At 43.2% G+C, this 18,800-nt stretch overlaps 1 protein-coding gene and 1 long non-coding RNA gene across 2 annotated transcripts; both read right to left on the reverse strand.

Annotated features, from left to right (window-relative positions):
• Positions 1 to 378: 378 nt before the first annotated feature.
• LOC310890921 lies at positions 379 to 3,424 on the reverse strand. Its single transcript, XR_014577351.1, has 3 exons — positions 3,385 to 3,424; positions 3,231 to 3,284; positions 379 to 428 (listed from the first exon to the last, which is right to left on the reverse strand). It is a non-coding gene; the product is annotated as an uncharacterized lncRNA (long non-coding RNA).
• Positions 3,425 to 7,450: 4,026 nt separating this feature from the next.
• Positions 7,451 to 12,491, reverse strand: LOC310890916 (nuclear pore complex protein Nup153-like; the record flags this gene model as incomplete). Its single annotated transcript, XM_083853238.1, has 4 exons — positions 12,433 to 12,491; positions 9,786 to 9,996; positions 7,499 to 7,652; positions 7,451 to 7,457 (listed from the first exon to the last, which is right to left on the reverse strand). The coding sequence occupies exons 2-4, from the start codon at positions 9,979 to 9,981 to the stop codon at positions 7,451 to 7,453; spliced, it is 357 nt and encodes a 118-aa protein (XP_083709364.1). The 5' UTR covers positions 9,982 to 9,996; positions 12,433 to 12,491.
• Between the last annotated feature and the right edge of the window lie 6,309 nt (positions 12,492 to 18,800).

Below are 18,800 nucleotides of genomic sequence, written 5' to 3' on the forward strand. Positions count from 1 at the left end.
TTCTGTCTTTTAATATTCTTTCACTGAGAACAGGATGACTCAATAGCACATCATGACATCGTGAAAACAACCACAAGACACTGAGTGTTCCAAAAACAGAATTAAATCCATAAAAGCTCAATCTATTTCACAATGGTTCCCACTGCCTTAAAGCTCGCCTCAAACATACTATCAGTACTTTTTGCAAAGATAGGATAACAATTGGTTTGAGAAACATTCCAAGACTGGAAAAAAAAAACAGGCACATAAGGACTCAAAAATGTACTCACTTGGTACTTTGTGTCTACTCTCTGGCAAATTTTGCTGGACTGAGTAGTTGAAGTCGGTGATGGTTCAGAATACCGCGTATAACGCATCGGTTGACGGTTTACCATTGGTGTCACAAGTCTCTTAACAGGTGGAGGCTGGAATGCATTCTGGGATTCCAGCTTTGAAAGGGAAACAGCAATCAATTTATCCTTACGTCCACCCAAATTAATTCCAATATTTATTGATGAAAACAAATTACAGAACTATAAACCTCCCCCCATCGGTCTTGGCACTCAGTGAATACGATTTGAAAATTCTGAAGACCGTTCAACTTGTAGAGGGAAATCACCAGAAAACCAGTAACGAAATCCATAAAGCTATATATAAGTAGCCAAAGTCTGACTGAATTCCATTTCAAAATTTGGCAGTTAGCTTCATAGACAAAATAATTCATGCTACCATAATTAAAATAACCCATGTTCCTAGAATATGCTCCTATCTTTTCCTCTGCCCACACTGTGATTTTTTTTTTCAGTAGCTTAATTCATTAATTTAACATTCGAAGTGTTAAGCAACTAATTATACAGGCTTCTGGGCTTCACATCCCCTACATTTTCCCTCTTCAAAGTTACACAAACAATAGAACACACTCAAAAAAACCAACTTGTCAGTCTTACAATAATCTCATTCATTAAAATATGATCCAATGCTTTACATGTGCATTAGATGCACTTCAAGTAGTGGGTTTGACTTCCCTTTTCAAAGCATTTTCACAGACCAGAGTTAATTTTTAACACAGACCACTGCGTGTTCTGCAAAACTGACTTAACTGAACTGTCAGACAGAAAACAAACCCTAAAGGCTACAAGATTTACCGATGGCTCCGCCTGCGGTCTTAAGGATCAGAAAATACAGTCTTAGGAAGCATGCTATTGTTCAAATCAATACCAACAGGAAATTTTTGTTTACGCTGCAGCTTTAATTTCACAGTATCTCCCAGCTCTTAGTAATAGAATTCACACTCTCTCTAAAGTATATAAAAATACATCTTTCTAAAAAATATTACATTCAGTTTGAAACCTTGAATAAGACATGTTTTATGTAAGTTCACAAATCTACTTCGAGTGAACGATGGTTCATTGCTGGTTTTAAAGGTAAAAAAGAAAAATATTAATTCCCCCAGTTAGGCATTCAATACACCAAGAGCTATTCTGCCTGGTACAGTTCCTTGAAATAAGAAAAATACCACATCACTGCTACCCACTGCAGAAGTTTAGCCCGAGTGCACAAGTGTTCCGTCAACCGCATGTTCACTTTAGCAGGAAAACACACGATCGTCTCCTCAGCAAATAATTGCTTCTCATCACGGGCTACCCTTCTCCCGCCACCATTATGAATTCTAGTATTATGAATAGACAATCTATCTCCTTTCACCCACTGACAGCTGCGTGCAACATTCATTTAGTGGCTGACAATTTCAGGCTCTCTGTTGCAAATCTGGCAGATCTTTCTTAATGCCTTATCACAGGTGTATTGCTATAATATAACTGAGAATTCACACCAGATTTGGTTTTAGTTATTTGGATAATATTTATGATATACTTCACTTCTCCATGCCCTTGTAATTTGGCAGATGGTGAAAAGATGGTCCAGGAAATCTGAGATGTTTGTAAACTCTGAAGTGATTGTAAACTTAATTATACATCCATCCAGTCAAGGAATTAGCACAGAAACTTCTTGAGACACTGTCCCTTTTCTCATTAGAACAGAAGATGAAAAGTTTGCACATCTTGTTATTTCCTTCAGTCACCTGATCTTCAAGTGGTCATTTAAGGGTTTTGCAATTTAATAAGCCCAAGAATACCCCTAACTAAAGTCATCAAAAAAAGATGACTAGTTTTCATTTTTTAAAGAAAATGAAAGGAAATCATGCTTTACCACAGCATTATCACCAGTTCTGTGCTACCTCCAAATAGGAATTTAGGAGCGTTAAGATTTATAGCGTCAGAAAAGAAAAAGAAAAAAAAAAACCTCTACCCCCCTAAAAACTAAGCAGTTGCTGCTACATTCATTTTAGAACTTTACCAAATGGAGATTGTGCTGGCTAAACAATACAGAGATTGAAAGAGTTAAAAGCAATAAGCAACCAGTATTACTGTCCACTTTGATTTCCAGCCTAAGAAGCCCATACACTTAACAAGTGGTCATTTGTACACTCAGACTGATACTGGAAACACAGATGTTTTCGCAGAAAGAGATGCCCATTTAATTTTATGGAAAATTTATCAGACTCCAACGATGGTTCATCGCTGGTTTTAAAGGTAAAAATGAAAAATATTAATTCCCCCAGTTAGGCATTTAATACACCAAGAGCTATTGTGCCTGGTACAGTTTTGCAATTTAATGATACCCCTAACTAAAGTCATCAAAAAAAGATGACTAGTTTTCATTTTTTAAACAAAATGAAAGGAAATCATGCTTTACCACAGCATTCTCACCAGTTCTGTGCTACCTCCAAATAGGAATTTAGGAGCGTAAGATTTATAGCGTCGGAAATTAACAATTTTCCTCCTCTTTACTTTGAATGGTGATAAAAAGCAGAAAAATTAGTTTTCTGTGCCCGAATGAACACGGAAGTCTGTACAAAGTCTATATGACCACTCAAGCAGTATTTTTCTATTTGTGATCATTTCTTCAAGAGAAAACTTGCCTCAAGAGGAATTTTAATATGCAGCTTCACCCCAAGTTGGGGGACAAGATAAAACGACTTGGTGTGTTCTAGAGCTGTTGCTCTCAACTTACAAAGATAACATAATTCTTAACCTGAGTAATCTTCACAGCCCATCATCTATTGTGGATACATGCCAATATTAACTTGATTTGATGTCTATGTTGTCACTGAGGTTTGAGAAAATTTTTCTAATAGTGATAAAGCATTGAAAAAGTTATCTACCTCAGCTTAAGACATTATTGGTTCTTACCTTTCTTCGTTTGGACTGGAAGTCAGTAATATCCAGTTTATCTATGTCCGGAGGCTGAGGGAAAAAACAAAGCATAAATATTAGAGGGCAATTTTTTTCTCCTGAGAGAGAGGGTTCCCTGCAACAAAAATGTGGGGGTTCATGGTCAACTTACACAACACAGCGGCAAAAGAGATGTCATTCTTTTAGCATCCTGTTGAAAAAACAGCGCAATAAATTAAACCGGCCACAACGTAAGGAAGAATAGTTTTATCTTTATCCTTTGATGGCACATTTACTAAGTTTTATAAACACATGAAGCAAAAACAGATTAAAAGAAGTGCTATTTACCAACAAAGGGCTTGACAGCTTCTCCACTGCCTCCAAGATGCACCACGCTGAGGTACTCAAGGTAGCGTGGGACCGCACAGTTTCTTCTCTAGCTTTCGCTCTCTTTTGTGCCTGAAAAATTAGCATTTTAAGTGTTACAATGGTCAATTCTCAGCTAAGGAGGCATGTTTTTTACGTCCCAAGGCTACACTGATGATACAATCAATATATTCTGATGACAGAGAAACATGCAGTCACTGGGAGTTCAAGCCATAAAGAAGAGAATACGTTCGGAGTTTAATGAAGTTTACCTTGGGCCTCAGTGCATCTTGCACGTGCTTGTTGCACGAGCAATAAAAGAACTCCGTACTTGTAAAAGGTCAAGACGGATGATGCTAGGACTGCTAAGGCCTCCGAAGCAGTAATCAGGGAAACAGAACTCAAGAAAAGGCTTGTGGTACAGAAAGCATTTTCAGTAACAACACAGACCTCAGAGTTTCACGATGGTCTAAGTGTACCATCTTAAAATCAGTGTATACAATCATAACCAGGAACTAGTTTTACTTCTCTCTTGCTTCCTCCCTTCCCCCAAGATTAAAGTTGGCTGCAAATCTTTGTCTTAAAAGATAAAGATCTGATTTAAACTGTAACAGATCTAAACATTACACTGAAAAAGTAAACTGTTTATTTGCACCACCCAACTTCAAATATCAGTCAAAAACTTCCTTTGGTGTGACTTTTTTTCTTCCCAGGTTAAACCCCTCAAATAACCACACTGTGCTTATCACACGATGTGAAGACAGGAAGCAGACCACGCAGCGTGTAAAAACACAAGTGAGACTCACAGAACCACAGAATGGTTAAGGTTGGAAGTGACCTCTAGAGATCGCCTGGTCTACCCCCCCGCTCAAGCAGGGCCACCCCGAGCAGGCTGCCCAGGACCATGTCAAGTCAGCTCTTGAAGACCTCCAAAGAGGGAGACTCCACAGCCTCTCCGGGCAACCTGTGCCAGGGCTCCATCACCCGCACAGTGCAAAAGCATTTCCTGATGCTCAGACAGAGCCTCACGTTTCAGTTTGTGCCTGTTGCCTCTTGACCTGGCACTGGGCACCGCTGAAAACACAATGGCTCTCTATGCTCTTTGCACCATCCATTCAGGTATTTATATACACCAATAAGATCCCCCCAAACCTCCTCTCCTCCATGCTAAACAGGCCCAGCAGTCCCTGCCTCTCCTCAGAGGAGAGGTGCTCCCAGTCCCTTGATCTTCTTGGTGGCCCTTCGCTGGACTCTCTAGTACCTTGCTGTCATTCACAGCAAGCAGCAAGAAGCAAGCTACTCTCTCCTTTAAAAGCCTAGTATTTTGGTTCCTCTTTTTACCATAATGCAGTAATATTGTAAAAAACAAAAATAGCCGACCAAAGAGGGTTCCCAGCTTTGCACCACAAGGTTTCAAGGTTTCCCGTAAGTGAGGTACTTGTACTGCCCTTTTTCCGTTGCACAAATGGACTGTCAGAACAGAGCCAGCAAACCCGCGTTTTCATTTTCTTCAAATTCCTTTTGATTTATCGATAAAAGTCACTTTCATTTAAATACATTCCTACCAAACCTGATTTGACTTTCCTTTTCGATTCAGCTCTAGCTAATCAGAGTTGTCAGCAGTTTTTATTTGCTATTTCCAAGAACTCTTGGGGGCAAATAACTCTCTCCAAGAACTATATGAATCGTTCAAAACAGAAAGCATGTTACTGCTTATCTTGGGACTGCATTTAGTCCTGCATGCCTCTGTGTACCAGAAGAACAAAGGATCAGCAAAGTTGATTTTAGATATTTTCAAAGACTGCAGGTTTATACAACATATCCATAGCATGAATGTAGGCATGCTTGGAAAAGAAGATCCACAGATAAATATTAGCCAGGTTTGACTACTGTAGCTTTTGCTACCATAAACACAAGTTTTCAAAGTTATGCTGTCATTGGTTTTTTTGCATCAAGTTATTTTAACGTAATGTAGTCAGAGGCAGACAATGGCACTTGAATGGAATTTTTTGAAAGACCTAACAACAGAGGAAACCCCAACTACCAACAACTAGCCCAAACTGTCATTCTTGTTCTTTCTGACAAGTATTACCTGTGGTAAAAACTGTCATTAAAGAATTTAAACAGAAATCAATCTCAGACGTCTATTTTTGTAGACCAAGAGGGCAGAAGAGCAACTGTTACCACATATTCAGCTCCCTGCTCAAAGCTCCTTTGGCAGTGCTGCTTTTTTTATTTCCATCACTATTTCCCACTACACTACTTTTCTCATACCTGATAAGGTTCCGTCTTTGGCTGCCTTGATCTTACAGCTGCACCACCGGCATAGGCCGTCTTTCCGGGGTAAAATGGAGAAAACCCAAGCTGGTTTTGCTTAAAAACAGACGTGCTTCCACGTACCTACGGAAACACAGTATGAGAAGTGGATAGAAAAACAGGTACACATTCAAACTGATTAAAAGAAATACTGTGCAGTACTTACAGGACACAGTCCTCCAAAAACAAATAAACTGAATGCAGGTTTCTTAGAGCTAGCTGCAGAATGCTGCGAGAGGGAATGAGTTCTTTCATCTTGTGTGGGCCAGAGCAGTGACGATGAAGTATTTTTTAAAACTGCAACATCTGCCAAAATGACGTATGCTAGATGTAAATGCCTCTCGTACGTACAGAACTTTAACAATAAAGATCACACTAATTCAAGTTCTTCAATACAGAAAAATAAGCATGACTTCAGCTTCTTTAAATAGATCAACTTCACGTACAGACTGAAAACCAAGTATCACCTACAAACTTGAAAACTGTTCACAGAGCTGCAAGTAGTTTTCAGCAATCTTACCAAGTTAATACTGTGCTTCCAATGCAGATATTTTTTTCCTTCAGGCTAAGATAAAAGAGGACCGCATAAACATCAGTGCATTTGTACGGACAAAGCTTTTTTCTGTGTTGGTAAAAGGCTGGAGGCCAGCACAGATCATAATCGCATAGGTTTTAAACCTGGAAGATTCCCCAAAGGCTGCTCTAAGAGTTAACGATCTTCTGCCCATGTATGTTTTACGAAGACACACCAGAAAGTTCTAGTGCACTCAGGTTATATTGCTAAAGCCCAGCAACTCTACTCTCAGCTGTACAAAAGTTCTCTGCAAAACCTGCTGAGCACACGTCAGTCCCTGTCTATATGGGGGACTAGAAAAAGCTGCAAACCTGCTGTTCGCCCTTTCAGCGAGAAGACCTACGTACCAACCTACATCGACACGATGCTTATTTTTTATTTTAAAATGGTGTGCTTTCCTCAATGAATTTGGCAAAAGACATGAAAGTATTGACAGCTGAAGCCTTCTACCAAGAAAGGTCAAAAAACAGCCTATAGCTTATGACAGAGTAGTTTCTTTATCTTCTCTTGCTGAAACACAGGAAAACATCTCGTGTTCCTGTTTGTCACCTGCACTTATTCACATTTAACCAGCTGTCTGTTAGATATTCTGAGTCACTCTTCCTTCTAGACAATCAGCCTAGTTGTCAAGCTACGGCAAGTCAGCCTGATTTCCTACCGTCCCAGTTCAAAATTTACATATAACCTAGCTGAATGTGTATATTTCAGCATTGACTCTTTCTAACATCAGGGTATCATAAACGTATTCCAAAGCACGCTTCTATTAAAAAGGTGATAGGATTATATACTTCTAAAACACTAAAAATTCAATTTAATTCTCGCATCCAAAGTTGACATTCACCTATTTTATTTACTAAGGTGATGTGGAATATTAAAGAACGCAAGGTACTTCACATTAAAAAAAAAGTCAATTAAACAGAGAACACAAAAATCACCTTCATCAGATGCTCTAGAGGAGGAATCACTGGTTGTTGAGATGTTATCATCGTCTTGTTGAGAGGTAGAATCTTCTATTTCTTTTATGAAGGACAGCCTAGGACTGCCAATGCCAAATATAGAAGATGTCGAGGGCTGACAAGGTGGGACAGGAGAATCCAGCATGGTATAATTCAGACGGCTCCGATGAAGAGAGGGCCTTGTTAACACAACTGGGAAGTTCAGTGCTGATCTACTTGTGGATGGTTCTAGACAAGAACAGGGAGATAATTAGCTTTGCTATAGACAAGCTCACAGAAGCCAAAACCTGTTTCCTATCGACAGCCATGCTATTGCCAAGTTCTAAGCGCAAAAAGAGAGAAGCCAAATTTAACTTCTTCCTCACCCAGATACGGTTGCATCTAACTGTCTGGCTACAACAACAACACTGCTTGCGATACACAGTATTAATGTTGCATCCAGAAGTAGTTAACTATGAGGATTTACAACACCACATTCTGACCCCGTGCTCAAATGCTCTAACGCTGACTTGGCCGTTCACTAAATCAAACATATATACTCCTTCTCCCATGTACAGCTTGCAATAAGCTTTACAAAATTTGAGATTACACGGTAAATTACAGATAACACTGCAGCTTCCATAATATTGGAACAAAGGTTACATTAATCTGAATACACAACATGAAAATGAACGTTTGCAGTACTTTTTTCCCAAGTTCTTCCATATCAGCTCACGTTAGAGGCAAAACATCATCTCCTACCCATTAACTATTGGGATTTTGACCCAAGGGACAAGGATGTTGACCCAAGTAACCAGATGAGCATTTTTCCCTCTTGAAGCAAAGGGTCTGCAAACAATGCCAGTGGCCTGGAATAGGTGGCCTTGAAGTCTATCTTGCTAAATGAATGGAACTATTCATGGGTATTTTGCCTGATGAAAGCCTACTGTCTCTCCCAGGAATCTGGGCAATTCAAATGACTTTGAGCCACTATCCTCTTGATACTTGAACTGAAGCTTAAACTAGTTAGTTCAATCTTCATAACCACTGCAGTACCACTAATTAGCTCTCCAAACCATGAGCAGATTTTTAGGACAGCACCGTTTGAGATACAGAAAGTTCTTCAGGCGGAAGGCCACCCAATATAGGCTCCAGCACACTGATACCTCAGAACTGAAGAAACACATTGGTTTCAAAATGTAGTAATAATTAAAAAAAATAATCTTATTCTTAAGCATAGTAAGCAACACCCACGGACAGCAACATAAGCTGCAAAAGGTTCCAGGGTGTCCACCTGCTCCTGATCTCCTGGAGTTAGCAAGCTTGCAGTGCAGCTGTTCTTACTGAAAGCTCCTTTCACGCAGTTACATAGGAAAGCCAACATGTGTTCCTCAGTCACGAAGACCTTCTCTATTCTTTTCTCCAAACTCATTCCCAAGCTACAGCTACACAGAAAGCCATCAATCTCCTTGTTTACAATTAGATGAGATTGGAGGCAAAGATATTTCCTCCTTATTTTTTGATTCTGCCAACAACAGAAGCAACTGACTTTCCACATTATCTATGGTTACCTACGCACGCTCAGACAAAACTTCTTTACTTATTAAAAGCTGACTTCCCCAAAACAGCTAATTTAAGAGAAACTCAAATAAGAATAGATGCAAATTTATACAACAGGACTACAGGAACAGTGAGAGGCACTGGATATAAGACAAATTAATCTTTCATGAGGTAAAGGAGTTGCAAACCTCGTTGCCAACGGTCCAAATACCTTTTCAAAGACACCCCCTCCCCCCGCGTAGACCTTAAAGTTATTGAATATTTTAAGGATAATAATCTCATAAACCACATCCGTGCACAAGTTCCCCAGTTCACCATCAAGTTAACGAGGAACTTTACTAAATTGATCAAAGCCCAAAACAAAAAAAAAACAAAACAAAACAAACAAAGTCGGGACACGAGACGGAATTTTCCTCTGCCATTCTAGCATCTAGTCTTTTGTTTCGAAGACTGCAAAACAAATTAATTTTTTTAATTGCCTTAGGCAATTAGACAGATTTTCATTCCATATCTTTTAAAAGATGGAAAATGCAACCCAGCACACTTGCAAATGACTTATTTTCAGCATTTAGCACCTGGCTAATAGAGTACCTAAAGTTAACTGATGCCTTCCAAGAGCATAAGATGTATGCTTCGTAACTGTGTATACAGTTTAAAGCTAAGACGGTTTCACAAACAGTTGTTTCGACTTTTTTGATTGTTTGTTTTTTTTTTTCATTCTGTCAAAACCCTCATTCCAATTTCCTTTTGAAATTCAGATTCAAAACTAGAAATCTGTGAATAAATACAGATGGCCAGAATTCCAAATGATTTTTCACATACCTCGTCTACTAATTCCTGCTGGTTCAGGCGTGAATCTCTCATTGATTATGGTATCTTCATCTGCATAATCGTGATGATAGTTTACCGGAGTCTCCTCCTGGTTTGCAGATTCATTTCTGTCTACACACTCCTCCTCACGCTTATTGAAATACTTCTGCAGCCAGGCCGGTACAATATTTTTCACCGTTTCTGTCATTCTGCTAATTATTCCCTGCTTGAAAGAAAAAACACTTAATTACAGAAACGCAGTCAACAGCATATGCTGGGATACCACCTTCCACGGACCTTGAAGACAGATATTATACAGCAAATATTCAGAAGACGACGACGAGGTTGATCCCTGGCATAGGATCGCTACACTTCTGGTAAACCTAAAATTCACCTAAGATTGATTTACAACTACCTATCACTTTCTGCACTTCCAAGTGACCTTGGCAAGGTTCAAAGTTTTGAAACCTCTGCCAAAATTCACCAGCAGGTCGTCAATCTGCAAGGCTATCAGGAAACTCTACGCCTGAACAGCTCCTGACCTACAGACTTGTTCCAGGACTCTTCCTCTTCGCACCCTCCTGTGAAAACCAACTAAACCAGAAGTTCAGCAATTATCTACTGCGACAGTCAGGACCATACTACCCATTAAAATCAGTGAATCTAAATATTTTCAATTTTAGTAATGCTGAATTGCAGTGACTATACGCACAAAAAACAGTTCTGCTCTCAACAGTCAGGCTAACCCAGAAGATGTCCTGGAAGAAACACAGCTATAGCTATAGCACCAGCACCTCCTCTTGCAAGAGCCTTCTAAAGCTGTTGCTGTATTTTGTAGAAGACTGACTCTGCGGCATACATCGGGTACGATCAGAGAATTCCCACCTGACCGAAAGCCCCAGGAACTACGGTTAAATAAAAGATAAATTAATATAAATGAATATAATTAATAATAAAAATTAATAATAAAAATTAATATCCAGAAAGCTGACAATCATGAGCTAGGCATCCTGCTAATCATCCCTCCTGCAGGCAGGGGGAAAAAAAAAAAGTAAATTAGATCCAGGACTAGTTCCCAGGAACTTTGAAGCTGCTAACTATACTGCCTACAGTGCCCAGGCACCTTCAGAGCTTAATGGTAAGAGACAGAGGGTTTGGTGGGCTGTAATTACGATCACAAGCACACAAAACACATCTATTTAAGTATTTCTAAGAATCGACTTATCGACTAAAGTTGTAGGGGGAAGGATGAGAAAAACAGCGGGGTAGGGATCAGAACCAGAGGTATAACCTCACAAAATCGCATCGGTCGCTTTCGTGCCTCCCCAACTGCATCACTGAGAGACAATTAACATTAAGCCACAGAACCTTCTGCAGAGTGGACATGATATTGAAAATAAACTGAAATTAATTGACAAATGCTCTAAGCAAGCTATCTGCTCAAAGCTCGTCCTTTTACGTTATGAACATTTGCACGATTCGTCTGGTTACAAAGCTAACTGCTATAATAAATGCACACATGTAACACCTATCAGTTTGTTTATTTATCAAATCATTAAAATTCTTCCCCGATAAGTTACTGTTAATTTGATCTGCGCTGGATGTGCAGCAGCCATTCTCTGTGCAGAATCCCCCAGATATCCCCACGCACGTGTTTGCTCTGGCACACTCTTTAAATAAACCTACTGGAAAACACGCAGAGATAACAGACAATGGAAAAGTTAGAAAACCATCTCCACTGATTATTTTTAATCCACGTGTAAGGTTTATCAGTTAGCTACACAGTGTCGGCACACGCAAGCTATGGCACTTTCAACATTAATGCACTGTTCAAGCCAGAGGTTTCAACGGTTGCTCTGTAAGCGTGGGGAATGTTTGCATTGCCCTTCCAGGCCAGCTTTAGATGGACAAGATTGATTGTCAATATGTGGTATAAGGGACTTGGCATTTCTGCAAGTGATAAAAACCTAAATGAGCAGCTATCCATGCGTAGCGCTCCCTTGGTTTTGCATATGATAATCAATCCCCTCAGCTACGTTGCTCATTTAATAGCGGAGAGGTTTTGGCTGAACAAACATGTGCAGAGGGCATCTCCAGAGCATCTCTCTGGGCGTCCTGACATTTCTTAGCAAAGAGCTGCTGGGAGGGATCTCGGCGCGTCCCCCCTCCAGCACGGGGATTTTCACACCCCGAATTGACGGACCGCTTTCACCGTCAACCTGCTGTACCCTACAGCACAAACGAGAAGCAAAGCCTGGCAGGTAACGTTCAGAGAATTGATGATGGGCTGAGGAGGGGTGCAGGGAGCGGGGAAAGCCCTGGGGGTGGCACTGGGGGTCCTGAGGGCAGCGGGCTGGGGGTGAAGGGGAGGGGGAGGAGGGGGGTAATGGGCTGGGTAGAGGGGTAAGGGGGTAAGTAAGGGGCTGAGGGGGTAACTGAGGGGGTTAGGAAGGGGCTGAGGGGGTAACTAAGGGGGTAACTAAGCCGTTGAGGGGGTAACTAAGGGGGTAACTAAGCGGTCGAGGGGGTAACTAAGGGGGTAAGGAGGTGGGTAGGGGGTAACTAAGGGGATAAAGGGGCGGGTAAGGTAAGGGGGTAAGTAAGGGGGTAACTGGTGGGCTGAGGGGGAAGGGCCCGCTGTGGGGGGGCCGCTCCTCACCCGCTTGCTCCTGGCACAGGGGGGCTTCGCGGCGCCCAAACGGTGGCGCCGCCTCTTCACCTTGCCGCCGGCCGCTCCTCCTCCTCCTCCTCCTCCTCCTGCTCCTCCTCCTCCTGATCGGGCTCCTGGGCTGCCGCCCGGCGCCCCGCCGCCACCGGCCCTGCCACCGCCGGCCATGCCGCTGCCGGTCGCGCCGCTACCGGTCGCGCCGCCCGAGGCCATACCGCCCCCCCCCCGCGTTCGGTGCCGTCACGGGGCCCCCCCGCCCCCCGCCGCCACGCGCCGCGGGGCCTGCCCTGCCCCTCGTGGGAATAAAAATGTTGTTTTTGCAGAGTTACGTTGTTTAAAGGTAAGGAATGGGGTATCGAGGTGTGCTTGCAGCGATAAGAACGCTTAGCAGGCGACCTTGTAAAATGCAGACAACCAGACTCCGTAGAACAATTCGGGGAAAATCACGGTGTTGAGTCAAGTCAGGTAAGTGAAGAACCATTACCGCTTCAACCAGTAAAAAAGTCGAAAGAAATTCGAAATTTAACAGGCCGGCAACTGAAGGCCATGCATTGTCTGGGAAGCATCAGACAGATTGTGAGCCTGGATCACCCCCTCAGTGGGGAAACAGGGGAGGGTCCCGTCATCAAAAAGTATATAAACTGGGTTTTGGAACCAGCAGGGGCGCTCCTGCTCGTGGGACGCCCGCCACTGCGATCGCGAATAAATTCCTGCTTCGCTGAGCTCCTCGCCTGAGCCCAAGTTATTGGCTACGGAGTGTTTCTCACAATTTGGGGGCTCGTCCGGGAGCCAGTCGCCTACTGGGGAGCCCCACCGCCGCAGCAGCAGGAAGGCATGCCCCGCTGATTTCAGCGGTCCTGTGCATCGACGGCGGCGGTTCTGCGGAGAGCTGACAGAGGGCCCGAGACTGATGAAAGAGGCAGGATCCGTGAAGGAGTGGGGAAGGGAAGAAGGCAGGCACTCCGGCTTTGAGAATTGATCCGGTAACTCTGTGCACAGACCAAGGTAAGAAATAGGAAGTATTGCCTTGGGGGTCGGGTGAGACTCTGTGTGCCGTGTGATTGAGACGTACTTTTGTACGGAGCGAGTGTGGAGTCCTGATCCGCGGTTCCGCAGCTCCGCGAGGGGCGCGGCCGGAGACGGACGAAGCGTGAGATAAGGGAGAGAAAGGAAGAGTCTCGGGAAATGTGGTGTATGGTAAGCCCTTGCACGGGGAAGTGCTTGGCAATACACCAGGGAAATTTGGTGTGCGGTAGTCCTCGCACGGACGGGACGCCCGCCACTGCGATCGCGAATAAATTCCTGCTTCGCCGAGCTCCTCGCCTGAGCCCAAGTTATTGGCTACGGAGTGTTTCTCACACCCTCCCCCTCCCTCCCTCGCGCGCCCCCTCCCCTCACGGGAACGCGCGCCCCCCCCTCCCGCTGCCGCTCCCGTTCCTCGCCCCGCCCCGGTCCCGTCCCGGTCCCGCCGCCCTCCCGCTCCCGCCCTCAGGACCCGGCCGCCATAATGAACCCCGGCCCGGCCACCGTAAGCACGGGGCTAGGAGTCACCTCCAGAGCCTCCCCGCGCCGTGGCGCCGACCGCTGGTGTGCCGCAGCACCGCGCCGGGCGTGGGACGGCGCCCCGAGCCCACAGTGCTCGTCAGAAAAGCCCCGCACCGACAACCGATACCCCCGCACCGACAACCAACAGCCCCCACGCCGACAACCAACGCACAAGCAGTGTTTTAGGCCGGATTCGTGGCCCCGTTGGTCCGGGAAGCAGTCGTCACGCTAAATTCTACCCCACGGCAGGGGAACGATGGGCATCGTGACAGATCGCCACCCCAGAAAATAAACACATAAATAAAGAATAAAAACGATAACGGGACATGAATCGTGCCCTTAATAACAGACATTGGGCAGTGAAATCACCGACTTCTGCAACAATACGTGCTCAGGGAACTGACTAAAACCCCTCCTGCATCGGCCATGTAATAGCTAGGCAAACATCACATAATACTTCCCTCCCTCATGTACACCAAACCTATTAAGGCAACCATAGTAGTGTGATAACGTGATTTTTCTCCTCCAGATCAGCGTCAAAGGCAGCTACGCTAGGTTTGCTCATAAGTTCAAACGCTGCTTTATTTATTTATTTGAATGCCATTTTTCTTATTTAGAAGGATTTCCATAGGGTGACAGGCCTTTAATGACACTCACGACTCAGAAACATTTGCCGATGCAGTCAAACGGTGTCTATTAACGCGAGGCACTGAAGTTAATTGGTATTAAAAATGAGCCAAAACGAAAGGCAAGTATCTGCGTGTCCAGCAGAATGACAGCGATCATCACCATTTGATCAACCTTCCCTGTGAGGTCTATCTGCAAGTTACTTTGAGGTAGCGCTAGAAAGAAGCGGTTGGTCCAGAGCATCCCTGCAAAAAGAAACATCCACGGCTTAAGTACCGTTTACTCTTTTGGTATCCTTTTAAGTACTTTTTACCCGTTTCGGACTCCTGCCTTTTCCCGGCTCACTGATGACAGCATTAGCAGCCCCTCAAGCTACTGTCCTACAGCCTTTCCCATCAGTGAAGAGATAGGAAAAACCCCACTGCTTCTTGGAAGAGAAAACCAGCAGGTTTTTGAATAAAAGCACTCTCTGTTGCAGCTAGGTACAATGAAAAGAGTTTATGAAATCATTACGGGACATTCTTGTAGAAAACTTCCTCAAGCTTGGAAGAAAAAAAACATTTCAGCTAAGTAAAACAGAAAATAACTGGAAGAAGTGAAGTATGGCGGTGTTGGAAAAGTTGCTTCAAAGACTTGTTTAATTAAAAAGAAGGAAAAAAGCAAGTTCCTACTGCAATCCCATCTTTGTCAAACTGATGGCGGGCACCAGTACGATGTGTTCAGCTAACACAGGCTGGAAGTTGTAACTGCAGCTGTGAAGTTTACCCAGTAAAAAGACTCCGCAAAGCATTCTAGCAGTTCCGATGCAATCACTGCTTCCTGAATTTGTGACTCACGGTTAACACGGCAGTACAGGAAGAAGTCTGGCATTCACTGTGCTCTTACGGTAAAGAATCTGCCCTGCGCACACCATCCCAAGCCAGGTATGCGCTCCTAACAGGAAAGGACGATAGGCTGATAAGTCTCAGCAGAGGGAAAAAGACATCAGAGAACTACTTTATAACAGCAGCACGCGGGCTGCAACCAACGTTCTCTTCCTCTCATCATTTTCATTTCTGTGGACTCCAAGAGAATACACTCCCAACATTTTTCAGCTCTGGAGAACAAACAGCCCAACCAATCTCATTCACTGAACTACAAAACTGGTATTTTCGCTATCTAGTCCGGAAAAGGAGGCGCACGTCTCTAACGTACAGTGTAGAGACCTTGTTAATAGGCAAAGTCTGCATAAAATAGGTGGCCACAGCCTGATTTTCTGACGTTCAGGGCCTTGGGTCACACACCACCACAGCATCAGACTTAATGAAGTCACCAATCTATGTGGGCCCCTCATTACACAGGTCACATGTTATGGACCAACCTCTCAAAGGCCAAAAACCAGCACTGATACTGCCGGGCCAACACACATCTGTAGCATCCCATTTCTGGGTGACAACACAATGAATGTTTCCACAAAGTACTCGATGCAACCTAACTACTGTGTTTGGTGATGCAAAGCAAGCCGTGTCAAAGCAGCGTAGCACCCAGGCACATTCCTGGAAGATGTTTTGCTGCTCACGTTGAAGAAAATAGATAAAAAAATCCTGTGCAGTTTGCACTTCTGAGCTCAAGTACCACAGCTATGCACTACAATTGAAGTGGCATCAAAGCTTGTAAGGTTTTGAAGCTTCAGCACTGCCATCCAAATTCAAGGAGGCTGCATCTATTATCTTGAATTTGCCCCAGCTCAGTCCCCTGAAACAATTCCATAGACACGTACAAGCAACCCTTTTCCCACCCAGATTCTTTGCTTCATCTATTGCACCTCTACCTTGTGTCATATTCTTATTAATCTGCCCCTCAAAAGACTCCCTGGCTCACACAAAGAAGCAACCCAACAAATCCCTGTTCCCAGCCACGTTGCTTTCATGCTTTGGGAAGAGTTAACTGCAACAGCTCTAACTGTGATGCCACCTCACCCCCTCCACCTATGTGAGGTTCTTTGCCTTCTGCCTCCTCCTACGTCTACACCTGCACTAGAACCAGGAAGAATGTGCTTCCTACAATACTCCAAGAGCCTCTTCTGTTTCAGGATGTCATCATTTCAATTCAGGACTGAAAGTATTCCTAGCAAAAACCCAACAGCTAATAGCTAACAGAAGCAGTTGCTGGTGATCAGCTACAAGTAACCTGGAAGTACTGAGGAGTCACAAAAGAGAATTTGCATTACATTTAAGAACAGCATGCAGCTTAGGACCACTGCTTTCACTGACTACACTAAGCCATAAAAAAGAATTGGATTCTTACCTGCCATCACAGCAATTATGGTTTATGTTGCCCCCAAAACACACACGGCAGTACCAGAACTGTGTCAACTAGCTTTAACAGCTTCCCCAGCTATTAAGTACAGTAATTTCTGCTTCCTTTTTTTTCTTGGAGGAATATTCTTTTGTTTCCAGCCTCACTTACTTATTATACACACTGTTAATTAGCAACTATTTCTCCATACTCATAGGGTTATGGAGTCCCTATGACTGGAAAAGACTCTGTACCCTTCAAGATAAGAACAGCATAAAGGCAGCAACTCGCAAGACTGCTCTAGCTTAAAGCAAAGCTTTCCTCATGGCTCTCATCTCCTTTGACTTGAGTGCTGTCATCCTTCTACCAGAGCTTTAAAAACTTCATTACCACGAATGAAGGAAGACCAGAGCAATCAGAGAGGGTAGCAGAGGGTATAACTTAAGGAGCTGTTACTAGGATTTTTTTGTTGTTCCTGGTGGACTATTTTTCTCCTTGCCAGCAAGGAGGGAAAACCAGCAAGTTGTTTTCTCCAAGATTTTTTTTTTTTAGGTTTAAGAACACGGATTATGTTGTAGCAATTTCTTCGCTGTAAAGCGTCAGCTGAGAAGTCTAACAGTAAGAAGGGCAAGGGAAAACTGAATGCTGATGCAGAGAGTGCCAGCAGACATCATCCTCATTCCACGGGATGTTTGTAGCTATGGCAGTTGAAGTCTACACTTCCATATGCTTAACATACCCTATTTATAAGCCAATTTTAGCTGACCTAGCATATATCAGTAGTACAGTTAGAGCCAGCAGCCTGCAGGAAAAAGTGGGCACAGGTGTTTCCATAGCAAGGCCTGTGAGTGTCTCCCATACATACTTCCAGTCTAAGCAAGCACATGAAAGGCTTGGCTTGTCGCTTACCTAAGGAACCAGGAAAACAAGGGAAAGCTAGATTTTGCTTGTGTCCTAATGCCCATATAAAAATAAAGACAGATGAAATACCCTTACTACCTTGTTAAATTCCATAAGCCGGAAGAGAACGTGCTGCACACAGGTACAAGTAAAATCCCTTGCTGGCAGGTTTGCAGAAACAAATTTTTTATTTACACAGGCAAGTCTTATCTTTAAGATAAGACCCCATTTACCTCTTTACATTTCTCGAATATTTACATGACTTCATGATGCTCCAAGAAGAGAGTGATGAACAAAAAGATTACAGAAACTGTCAAAAGCATAGCAAAAAAAACCCAACCTATCATTGTGCTTTAAAACTTATGAGCTAGAATAATGTAGAAGAAATGTAGTTTTAGCACTTTGGTCCTAACGGTCATGCTCTAGAAGACACTTAAATAGCAGAGGGGATTTCAGAAGTGACCGTATCCAGAGGTTGCCAGTGACAATTCATGAGTGAATCGTAGAGTTCTTCGCTTGTCTCCGTGAATTGTCTGTTCATTTCATCAACATCCAAGTAGAGCTGTGGATCTGAAAATAAAAGCCTGGTAAGTCCAAGTATCAAATCTGAGGCATGCGCACAAAAAAACTTCACGTGAAATGGCTAACAAAATGTATTTTAAGCTAAGTGTAATAAGCTATTAGATCTACTAATTTTAGTGAGGTATTTAGTCCTCTAAATTTTTGAGCCTCACAGCTCCAACTTTTGGGAATTTTTATATTAGAAGGCTGGGACTAGAACTGTCTTTCAAGATAAAGACAAAGACAATGTTTAAGATAGTAAAGATAACGTTTACGGATAATCAGCCATGAAACCCTCCCAAGAGTCATTTAATTCACTTCTACGGCAATACACGTTACATAGGATAGTTTCTAAACACTAACACAAAATGCCTCCACGTGAGGAACTTTGCAAACCTTCCAGGACACAAATATGTTTTGTACCGTATTTGTAAGTGCAAGCTGAATCC

Source organism: Anser anser (genome assembly GCF_964211835.1).
Source record: "Anser anser genome assembly, contig: HAP1_SCAFFOLD_101, whole genome shotgun sequence".
NCBI classification, from domain to species: Eukaryota; Metazoa; Chordata; class Aves; order Anseriformes; family Anatidae; genus Anser; species Anser anser.